This window comes from Lampetra fluviatilis, chromosome 5, assembly GCF_964198595.1.
Source record: "Lampetra fluviatilis chromosome 5, kcLamFluv1.1, whole genome shotgun sequence".
Lineage (NCBI taxonomy): Eukaryota > Metazoa > Chordata > Hyperoartia > Petromyzontiformes > Petromyzontidae > Lampetra > Lampetra fluviatilis.
In genome coordinates this window covers 9,239,469-9,251,510 of record NC_136279.1, presented here as the reverse complement: position 1 = coordinate 9,251,510, position 12,042 = coordinate 9,239,469, and the positions used below count along the sequence as shown (strand labels likewise).

Genomic DNA, 12,042 nt, shown 5'->3' with positions numbered 1-12,042 from the left:
CATAACTGCACCACGATGGCGTGACATTTTTTTAACAGCTTAAGTTTTAACCTCTGCGGTGTGCCAGGTGTTTCAGGATATGGTTCCCCCAAATCTACGTGGATCGCTGTGTGTGTGTGTGTTTCACCATCATCAGCCACGATTAACCCAATGCTGAACGAAGGCCTCACCCGAGCCTTCACCATCTAATAATCCACATATATATGTAAATAGTTGGCTATATGGCTATATGTGTACGTATATAAAGACAAAGATCTCCTGTATAACCTTTAATAGACTGTTGGGGCAAGTGCCGTAAGAACTTATGGCGTGCTTTTGAGGGGGTGGTGTTGCCAACAAAACGCCAGACCGCCTTTGTCTCCCCAGTGCTGATATTTACATCGACCTAGGGGAGGCCCACAACCGGCTGAAAAATGTACCACCAGTTTATTGGTCGTGAGTGAGGATATAATTGGGGTCGCTGGGCTTGTAGCGCAGCGTGCTAACCACTGCACTGACACTCCCCACAATTGCACGTGTACATACACATAAACACTACCTTCATCGCCGTCCACCGCCGTCACGTGCACACACGCGGTCCCGGCGGGCGCATTCTCCTCCACGGCGCACTCGTATGTCACCGTCGCTCCATCACCATCGCCAACATCGCCATCATCCACAGAGCGATGGGACCCTCGTGACTCTCCGAGGGCCCGCTAGTGAACACGACAAATCGACCGGTCATGCGATTACCACCACAATCGGACGATTAAAGGAGTCGGTATCTTGTATATGTGTACCTTGACAGTGTCTCCCCCCCCTGGATGCCTGTCACAAATTTTTTACTTTGTTTCTGATAATAAAATAATACTTTATTGTTATGGCAGGGTGTTCGTAATAGCGTTCTCGTGATGTCATTGGAATGACAATGCGTTCAACTCAAAGGAGGATCTTGACAGGCACATTGCTGCACAGCTCGTGTAACTTTTTTCTTGCAATAAAGCTTTGTCCGGATAAAAGTAATGTCACAATGAAGTCACCAGAGTGCCATAATCGCACGATTGACCGTGCACTGTAAAAAATACATTTATTTTTCTCAAACAGCTTGGGACACACAACCTGTGATACTCGACATGTAGCAACATATTTTTTTAAAAAGATAAATTAGAACTCAGGGATTGTGATCGATTGAGCCAGGGATCGGACATGTACCTCCTGCTGGGGCAGAAACCGCGGGGCCTGGTCGTTCACGTCCATCACCGTGACAGTGAGGGTCGTGCTCGTCTCCAGCCTCCTCTGACTGTCACCCCGGGAACTGTCGCCGCGGGAACTATCATCACCGTGGAGACCATCCCCAAAGTCGGAAATGGTCAGACGGAGGAGGTAGGAGGCGTGGGTCTCACGGTCCGGGGAGCGAGCCAGACTCAGGACACCTGCAACCCGGACGAGCCCCCGAAAGTGAGACGTGGATTCGAGGCACTATCCCGCACGTCATTGTAATTGTTGATGCTATATCATCATTAATGTCATCATCGTCACCTTCATCAAATAAGTGATCATCACCACCACTTTAAATGTTATTTTCACTGATGTCACATTACTGTTAACGTCGTCACCTGTCACCACCATCATCATTATCATCATCATGGTTAATGCATCCATCACTGCCATCATCAATGTCGTCATTACTCATGATATGTTTCTGCTTCATCAATGTAAAAATCAACAGTTCATGGTACGTGTTAAAACTAATAGGAGCTGTGATGATGCTGATGTTGACGGAGACCATTGTGGGGTTAATGGTCAGCAGTTTTGTTATAGCGCTGATGTTGGATGCTGTGGTGGTGATGTTGTTGTTGAGAGTGGCCATCTCGTTGCTGGTACTGCAGCGTCGTGGTGGAGACTTGCCGGTTTCTGGGTGCAGGAAGAAAGTTCCATCCTCGTTGCCCCCGGCGATGGAAAACTGGAGACGGCCGCCCATGCCCCCATCGGGGTCACGACCTCTGAGTGTCACGAGGTCACGACCCGGCCGCTCTCCCTCCCACACGATCACGTGACTGCACACAGCAAAGACGAGCCTTTTCACGACACCACCCAAACCAAACACTTCACATGGGGAGAGGACATTTCTGCTTTGATTATGTTGAACTCCATGACCCAAGTTACATATCTAGCCACGGCTAACATCAGTGACGAGTGATATCTCAGCTGTTGATGACCCACATCTTCATCAACCCGCTACTGAATGCTGTGGTGAAGTATGGTCAAGAAATTCCCATCTAGAAGTGGATTAGCAAAGGGCTTTAAAAATGGTCACTGTCAAGTTTAAAAAATATCACGTCTCATCACTCAGCAATGAGTCCATCTCATCTCAGTTGATGACTGTAGCTCAAGTTAACACAACCTCATCAACTACTCCAACAACACAAAACATTGCCTATTCATGTTAAAATTGCTCCGAAATTTTTGACAAATGCATGGCCATTTTTTGACAAATATTTTGCCACTTAATGCTGCAAATCCTGGGCTTGGAAAAAGGGGTTGATAAAGGGGGCTGAACAACTAAGTTTCACCACCTTTTGAAATAAGACAGCAGCATGTGATTGAATAACATTGGATTCTCTACATCACGGCAGCAATTGCTGGTGAGAAGAATACTCAGTAACGGATCCATGGGTGCCGACCATTCACGTAAGATAAATGATCACCTACACCTGGAAGAAGTCTGATGGCAACCTCACCTGGGCGGCTCCTGAGGAGGTGGCCACACGAAGACGGGTGCGACATCGTTGACGTCTCCGACGTACACGTTGGCCACGGCGACCGGCGTCCCCATGGCCTCAACGCCCCCGTCCGGGACGACAGTGACGACCAACAGGTACCGCTCGGCCACCTCGCGGTCCAGTGGAGCCGCCGTGCGCACCACACCCGTGGTGGCGTCCACTGTGAACGGGCCCGTGCCAGCACCCCCACCGCCAGAACTCCCACTGCCACCGGCTGGTGTCCAAACTGGGCCGGAGCTACGCCGTTGCCTGACGGGTCGGATGGCGGTTACACGGCCTCTGATGGTCACATTCTGCAAGATTCCCAGCCCCATCTCCTCTTTGCTTCGCTGTTCCGTTTCGTTACGGACAAACGTTTGTATTCCAGAGCCAGACAAACCCCGGCGCTGCCGCCGGTATCCGAGGTCGGTAAGAGAGGCGGCCGCTGGGGCCTGGTAGGCGAGGCTGTAGCGTAGGCCACGGCTGAGTGGGGGCCCAGCAATTAGAACGGGCGTCCCTGGAGCGGCGTCTTCCCAAACCCAGCCCACCGGGCCGGTGCTTCGGAAGCGAGGGGGTATGGATGGAGGCGATGATGATGATGGTGAACGGCGCTCACCAGCACTGGGACTGACGGTGAGGAGCACAAGGACTCGTCGTACCACTGCAGCACCCACGTGCACATACAGAGTGGTACACGTCATGATGTCCCACGGGTCAGGCAGCATCGCCAGTGTCGGTAAAGTGAGTCGTTCGGCGGTGGAGAGGGAATTGGTGATGTGATCAGACAACAGACAAAGAAAGACAAATTAAAATCTTCGACATATATAAAGGTAAAAAATTGTTTGTGGGTTTGTGTGTGTTCCCCCGCTTGCGAAAGATTTGTCTCTCCAACGGTGGGGTTTACGTAAAATAAAAATAGCAAGGTACCACGCCGCAAGCCCTGCCGTGAGCAAGCACTATTCTTTTTCACATCCGTCAACTTTAAATTAGTTTAATTAGCGATTTAGTGCGATTTTTGTGTGCTTTCTCTTTATTTATTTATGACGCATGCACGACCATACCAACTCACGCGTCTTTGGTAGGGGGGACGGCCCATGCGAAGTCGCACGCCTTCGGTGGGAGTGAGGGGGACATTTTCTTTCGCGTTAAAAATGCTATAAAAATACACTAAATGCTGAGGTAAATTTTTCACTGTGTGATGTCCCCCCCACCTCGATGCATGCAGTTACTACTATATCCAGTCGCTAGATGCTACCACTACAGGCCGTAGATATTACTGCAGAGCGGCCGGGGAGATCGTGGCTGGGGGGGGGGAGGTCAGGGGTGGCAGCCCAGCCCCAGCCTGCCAAGGTGCCACCTCAGCCGGCTGGACAATCTAGGCGAGGCCGGAGGCTCTGCACGGGACTAGGCCTCACCACACAACTCTGTCAGGTGAGTACTTTGTGCTATAGAGTCGATAAATACTGCTATAGAGTCAACATGTACTACTGTAGTGATAGCAGGTACCACCACATTCGGTATGCACTGCTGTAATCATAGCAGGTACTACCACAGTCAGTACGTACTGCTGTTTTTGGCCCGGGCAACGCTGGGTACTTCCCGCTAGTCTTACACTAAAAGCAAATGTTTGTTTAAAAAAATGATTTGTGATAATAAGCAATTTTCATCGTTACGGTGATCATTAAACAACACAAAATTACAGCCAGGTCTCCCTTTAAATGAGAAATTTAGTCTCAATAGATGTTCATATAATGGAGCGGTGGTGAACATCACTTGTGAATGATAACAAAACTGGTCCTGGGTCAAGTACGGTATGGTCAAACAAACGCCGTGGTCGGCTCAGCATGGAGTGGCCTTCATTCAGCAATGGACTGACCAAGGGCTGAAATTATTTTTACGGATAATTTACATAAAATAAAATGATTGATGAGAAGGACAACAATGATAATGATGATGTAAACAACATAAGCGAAAACTTACAATACGAGGGGCTCAAGCAGCGGCTCAATGCCACCTCCCCTTGCTCTTACCGGGGTCCCCGTGGCGACCGTCTCCCATCGTCACGGTTTCCACATCAAGCGCGAAGGGGAGCGCAGCCGACCCAGCATCGTCGGGGGCGACAGGACGCCGCAGGAACACGGAGCCCGAGGTGGCATCCACGTAGAAGGGGGAGTCATCCTCCACCTCCTCGCCCTCCTCTTCTTCCTCATCGTCGCCTTGAAGCCGTTGTCGAGGACTGATGATGCGGAACACGGTGGTGGCCACGGTGCTGGGTGAGGGGGGTGGCACTCGGCCGATGATGGCGCCCGGGCGGGTGCCAGGGGGAACGGTGAGGCGTATCACGGATGAGGGAACATCCTCCTCATCATTATCATCGTCACTGCCATCGATGTCATCATCTTCATCGCCAATGGTCCTGGGGATGGCGTCCACCGCTAGGATCTTAACGAAGAGGTGAAGGAGGTGGTAGGGGAAGAGAGGTCACTGATGTGTGGAGAGTGTGTAACATTGTAAATGTTAGCACTTTTGAGGACGGTATTGTCCACAAGGGTATATTAGTGTTGGGGTAGTGTTGTATGTTGAACTTCTTTCGCACCGTACGTAAACAACCGTGCTAATTGGAGTCGCGATTGCTAATTGGAGTATTGTCGCGCAGTGGTTAATGCACCGCACTAAGAACCTGCGTTAGAATCCCAGCCACAGCTAATTATAGTAGCTAGGTCTTAGACCTTCCTTAGGTTGACTCAGCATTAAATGAGTATATGGATTGGAATGCAAACATCAGCAATGGGCAAACAATTTCAGTCCTGGCGTGGCGCTGGCTCCCCGCACCCTTGTGTGCCGTGCCGGTCTTAATAGCTGCTCGCTAACGGCGGTTGCCCCAACAGTCTGTTCAAGGCTACACGGCGGCAGGGTACGTTGAGGTGCGGGATCGTACCGTGAGGTGCAGGACCGTCCCGCTGTGCCGCGGGGGGTTGCCCAGGTCCCCGGCGCGCACCGCCAACACCGCGCTGCGCGGGTCGCTCCGCGTGAGCGCGCGCGCTGTGCGCACCCGGCCCGTGTCGCGCTCCACCAGCAGCAGCCCCAAGCCGCCTGCACGCACAGGTACACGGGTACACGTACAGAACATGAGTATGAGTCCACAGGCATGGGTATATATACAGAACACAGACACAAAGGGAAAGCTCCACAGATACACAGGTATGGGTACACAGGCATGGGTGTACATATAGAACACAGCTATTGGTAGACGGCGCAGATAGGCATGGGAACACAGAGGGACGTACACACACGTCCACGAGCAGGAGTATACGCACATATAGGCACGAGAATGGTGAGTATACATAATCAGGTACGCATGCACAGGTACACACATACACAATGCAAATATACACCCCACTCAAATAAGTGCACACCCAGAGGTGTGTACACACATACCCACACGTATGTTGACACATAAGGAATTTACACGAGTGCAAATGAGTATACATAAACACATCCTCAAGTTAATTCCATCTGGTCTTGTTCGCAAATGCCTGTTGGATACAGTTTTGTATCATATGGGGAAAGAAAGGGTCCAAATCGGGCTGATGAAGGACTGAGGGCTTGAATAGAGGCAACAATGTACAAGGAGCATTGTGGGTAATGACTGACCTTCATAGAGGGGGCGGCAGTCACTAGGGAAGTTTCTCACCCACGGCGCGTTTGAAAACGGCGACCGGGAACATGGCGTTGGCGGCATTGGGCACTCACCGGCGGGCAGCGAGTAGACGACCGTGCCATTGGGTCCTTCGTCAGGGTCCTCAGCCATTAGGGTGGCCACCAAGGTGCCCACGGGAACTTCCGTCTCCACCTGCCGTGCACACCCACGTACAAACGAGTATGTGATAAAAATCTCCGAATAGATTCCTTTCCCGCTCATTCCTCTCCCACATTTCTACCCATAACTGGCCAAACGCCACCACCACCACAATCACCACCAACCCCACTAACACAATCATCACCACCACCAGCTCCAGCACCACAATCACCACTGTTATCACAACCATCATCACCACCATTGCTGCCACTGCCACTGCAACCCCAACATCCATGGGACGTAAAGCCCAGCCAATTGACAGGGCAACCCTGAGATCGAACTCATGCCCCGCGGTGGCCGCAGGTTCGGTGTGGAGGGCCCCACACCTGCGCGTGGTATTGCGAACGAAGAAAGCGGGGGGCGTTGTCGTTGGCGTCGGCGACGGCGACGTGGACGCAGCACAGGGCGGAGCGTGGCGGAGCGCCGGCGTCAGAGACCCGCAGCGTCACGCGGTGCCACGGGCATGCCTCGCGATCCAGCAAACCTACGGCACGCACCTCTCCTACGCAGACACACACACATAGACGGACATGAGGGTGTGATGCACGGGGGTGAAGAATGGGTCCAGCAAACCTACGGCACGCACCTCTCCTACGCAGACACACACACATAGATGGACATGAGGGTGTGATGCACGGGGGTGAAGAATGGGTCCAGCACACCCACCATGCTCACCTCTCCTACACACAAACACACACGGATGTAAGGGTGTGAGGCATGGGGTTGACAAATGGGTCAAGTGTAACCACGGCTCACACCTTTCCTATTAAGACTAATTTACGCCGTATAACTGTACATGTGCCTATGAAGGACTGCACAGTGCATGAGGAGGTGGTGTGGCCAGACCCATTGCTGACCGACCACCCTCGTCTCCCCAGTGTTTAAGTTCACACACTACACCAGGTACTCATTTAAGGCTGTGCTGACATAAGGGAAGCTCAAGGCCGGTTAAAATATTCTTCACTTTCACCTTAAGCGGGAATTGAATTTGGGTCGCCGAGTTCATCATGCTGTGCACCAACCAATACACTACCACTCCCCACCTCACCTATGCATGCATTGATGCTCGGAAGGGACAAACACACACAGGTTTAAACAAACCTCAACAGTGTAGAGCCAATTCAATTAGGTCTTAAGCTTCAGGCTGCAGGTCAAGGTTAGGCTTGACATGGACAAGCCTTCATCCAGCTGTATATGTAACATGGGTAATGATGATGATTTAATGACGATGGACACCAAGAGCTGTTTTCGGATCCCTTGCGCTCTTGCCCGTCCAGGCCTCTGTTCGCAGATCTCACTGTCGGGTTTGTGTCTCACCGCGTGTCGGGTGGACGTGGAAGGAGACGTAGGCCCCGGTTGGCGACGGCCCACAGGCTGCGGGGGACTCGACGTGCTCGACGGCGAAGGAGACCCAGCCGCCGGGACCGGAGTCGGAGTCGCTGGCGCTCACCATGCCCACCAGGGAGCCCGGCTCCCCCCCAGCGGCGCTGTCACCTTTAACGTCACCAGCGCACGTGATTACTACCATGATTATGACTGTCACCACCATCGCCACCACAATAACCAGCATCGTCACTCGCGCTCACCGCCCTCCACCATGTGAGCACCCGGGTCCGCGACGCCAGTGTTACCATAAACATCACCAACATCCTTCTGATTCCTACAATCATTACCCCACATCATCATCGTCGTCGTCGTCGTCTTCACGAAGACCACCGGCAGCAACACCATGAGCTCTACCACTATTTCACCGATACAAGCATCACCACCACAACCTTCTTAACCATAATCATCCTGATCACCATCATCACCATCTTCAACACTGTTAACAACAAAAGTACTAACTATGGCACTATCATCAATACCATCACAGGAACCATACACTTTAAAGTCTATACAGACAGGTCAGCCACTCCATTTTGAATTCGACAACTACTGGCCACTGCTTTACCCAAAGGCCGGGATAATCTCCAGACAATCCACCAACCCTAACCTCCATGGGGCTACATCCGGCCGCCCTGGCACAGACACCGGCTGCACACTCACCTCCTGAGTCGTTCTCAAGGACAGTGAAGAAGTAGTCGTCCCTTGCGGGTACGGGCGAGTGGTTATTGTCATCCGTGATGGACACCAGTATGCGGGCGGTCGCCATGATGTCCGGTTCCGCGCCGCCGCGATGACGCCGTCGGTGGCGATGCGGGGAGGAGGAGAGGAGCGGCCATACCATCGGGGATAAGGGGATGAGTGGGACGAGCCGTGCCACCAACGTGAGGGTGAGCGTGGGAGACTGCTCGCGGTCGAGCCTGCACCGCGTCGTCACGCGCCCAGTGCGAGCGTCCACCCGGAAGCAGGACCACGACGATGGCGACGACGACGATGAGGAAGAGGTAGCAGCATCGTCGGGGGCGAGGCTATAGTGCACCTCCCACTGCTCGCGCTTGGTGCCGTTGCCGCCCCAGCTCCGAGCTTCCGCGCCCAACCGCAAACCTGCTCCGCTTCTGCTCCCGGATTCAAATCTGGTTCCTGTGTTAGATCTGGATACAGATCCGGTTACGACATCCGATCCAATTCCGCCCGCCGTTCCGATCTCGATTCCAGTCCCGGTTGTGGTCTGGGTTCCGGACGCGGTCGCGGGCGCCGGTGGGAAAGGCGTGAACGCGCGGAGCGTCACCACGTGCGTTCCGAGCGTGGCGCCTTCCGGCACGGAGGCGCGTATCTCGGGGGTCGGGAAGAAGAGCGAGGGGAGGATGGGAGCCGACTCCGGCGGCGCCGGTTCCACCGAGACGGTGACGTGCAGCGAGGACGACAGCGCAGGGGAACCCCCGTCCTGAGCCACAACCTCGAATGCGAATCTGCGGGGACAGCAAGACGGGACAAGCGCACGAAGGAGTGATTTTAGTGCAGCCCAGGAATATGATGTCACATTATGTATGTAACATATGTTGCCAATGTAGCCAACCATACTGTTCATCGGAGGTGCAATTAGCACGGCTAGCTAAAACATTAGAGGTAGGAGGGGAGGAGATGAGTAGAGATATAGGCAGGGGTGAATCCATCTAGGATGTTGAAAATGATGTGACCTTGAAATTGATCCAGGATTGGATTTGGTGCCAATATTTCAGTCAACGCATGAGAGCGCGAGTCACATGAGAAAAGCTGCCCCATGTGATACACGCCGATGACTCGGAGAACTGGCAAAACTTCGGTTGGCGTGAACACGGTGGTCTCCGGTAGCCTCACCGTGCACCAGCAGCCAGGGCGGATGGGGCGACGGTGATGACCCCGGACCGCGGCTCCACCAGGAAGCGACCGTCAGCACCGCGCAGCGAGTACCACACGGAGCCCTGCTTCCCCGCGTCCTCATCGTGTGCCACCGCCACCAACACCACCACCGCCGTCACCGCTGAACCACCACCACCACTGGGCAGCAACCACAATCGCACAGCCACGATAACCATAATGTAACGACAACTAGTAAACAGGATGCATAATCAACGTTTTTGGGTTTAGATCGCATTATTTATAAATGTGTCGTAACCCTCCACCACCCGACACGGCCAATCAGTAAAAAAGTGTCACGTTGACAAAAGACAAATAGTTCACTGCTTTAGCCCACCGGTGTGTTGAAGCATGAAACCACAACATTTACAATTTGAGTACGACGTTTTGCTGGTAATTGCATCCAGCATCATCGGGCAATTTGCCTACGCCAGCACTACCACAAGCACAGCAATAGTGATAGGCAGTGTTCAACCACAACGAGCATTGCCATCACTGACAAACCACCACCACCACTGGGCAGTCAGCACGATCACGGCCAAGACGACCACATTAAACTAATAAACACAATCACTCTCGCCGCGCACATGCACCCTTTTGCTCCTCTCACCTCCTCGCCCCTCGAACATCGAAAGTGGGCGACTCGAGCCGCACGTCCACGCGGTCACTCGGGAAGCGCGGGGCGTTGTCATTGACGTCGAGAACTGTGACGCTTACGCTCGCCACCACCTCCTCCTCGTTATTATCGTCGTCCTCGTTATCGCCCTCGTCACCAGCAGGCCGAGCCGATCCAGGTCGGGGTCGGGGGCCGAGGAAGGAGGCACGCACGCGAGCGGAGAAGTGCGGGTTCGACTCCCGGTCGAGGGGGGCGGCTGTGACGAGCAGCCCCGAGGTCGGGTGCACGGAGAGGAATGGACCAGCGCCCCAGTATATCACGCCTAGAACACGGGGACAGGACACCGGTTGGGACCGGGGGACAGTGGGACACGCAGAGAGGGGGACATGGGACAGGGGGACATGGGACAAGGGGACACAGCGACTCGGGAACAGGGTGATGAAACGGGTGGGGGAAAGAGAAAATGACAGAACAGGTGGGATCAAATGGAGGTTACGGGACATAGTGAGATGGTGAAATTAGGAGGAAGAGGGGAGGCAGAGAGGAAAGATAAATAAAGGGGATGTGGAGACATGAGACAAAGGGACATCGTGATACAACACATGGGCACAGAAGAAACGTGACGACACAGAAGAAGTTGTACTTTTCCTGTGTGTGCACAGTAGGTGCGCAATAATGCATCAAATAATGTATTAAAGTTATGTTTTTACACTCACAATGCACAGGTTTAAACGGGCGTGCGAGGATATTTATTTATGGTTAATGCAGTGTGTCGCAAATTATGTGCTAAATCTACAGTAAGGCCAATGGAGCAAGCAAAACTGTATGAGACAGGAAAACAACGAGACACAATACAGTATATGTGTGTATACGTATGAATGTGTATGCACAGTACTTATGTTCATCTGGGTATGTATATCGCTGTGTGTGTGTGCGCGCATGTGAGCGAGCGACTGGGATGATCCTTTGCCTGGACCGCACTCCTTAAGAACGACTTAACCTGAGGCAACCGCCTCACACCGTCTGTCCGCATCTTAACTTCAGCCAAGCACCCTGTGCCGTCTGTTCCTATCTGTTTGTGTGTCTGACTGTGTGCGTGTGTGCAAAAACATCGCCACTGGGGAGACAAAGGCGGTCGGGGGTGGTGGTGGCGACCCACCTTCTTGTGTGCTGTGCCGGCCTTCATAGGTGCTTGCTAACAGCACTTGGCCCAACAGTATGTTAAGACTATACGGGAGATCTTTGTTTTTGTGTGTGTTGGTCACAACACTTCATGATACATGCTGACCTTGATAAGCGCTCACTAACAGTATTCACCCCAACAGTCTATGTACTCGATATAAGGGATCTTTGTACTTGTGAGTGCACGTGACTTACTGTGTACGCATGTGACTCTGCGTGTCAGACTCTGCATGTATGACTATTGTGTGTGCGGGGGGGGGGGGGGGTGGCACAATGGTTAGCGTGCTGCGCTAGAAACCCAGCAACCCGAGTTTGATTCCTGCTCACGAACATTAACAGTGGTGAATATTGTAACCGGTCTTGGG

The 12,042-nt window shown here is 52.9% G+C and overlaps 1 protein-coding gene across 3 annotated transcripts in view; it reads right to left on the bottom strand.

The window, feature by feature from the left end:
• LOC144932519 (protocadherin-16-like) overlaps window positions 1-12,042 on the bottom strand; it is a 65,703-nt gene that overhangs the window by 23,363 nt on the left and 30,298 nt on the right. For 2 of the 3 annotated variants that reach the window (XM_078856685.1, XM_078856686.1), the window contains exons 11-22: window positions 10,490-10,817; window positions 9,841-10,020; window positions 8,647-9,452; window positions 7,918-8,094; window positions 6,927-7,102; window positions 6,495-6,594; window positions 5,680-5,834; window positions 4,772-5,183; window positions 2,721-3,402; window positions 1,888-2,057; window positions 1,192-1,412; window positions 539-695 (exon numbers count right to left, since the gene is read on the bottom strand). In XM_078856685.1, the coding sequence (XP_078712811.1) occupies window positions 539-695; window positions 1,192-1,412; window positions 1,888-2,057; window positions 2,721-3,402; window positions 4,772-5,183; window positions 5,680-5,834; window positions 6,495-6,594; window positions 6,927-7,102; window positions 7,918-8,094; window positions 8,647-9,452; window positions 9,841-10,020; window positions 10,490-10,817 (3,564 nt within the window). The remainder of the gene's footprint in view (window positions 1-538; window positions 696-1,191; window positions 1,413-1,887; window positions 2,058-2,720; window positions 3,403-4,771; window positions 5,184-5,679; window positions 5,835-6,494; window positions 6,595-6,926; window positions 7,103-7,917; window positions 8,095-8,646; window positions 9,453-9,840; window positions 10,021-10,489; window positions 10,818-12,042) is intronic. The other variant, XM_078856687.1, reaches the window with a different exon arrangement.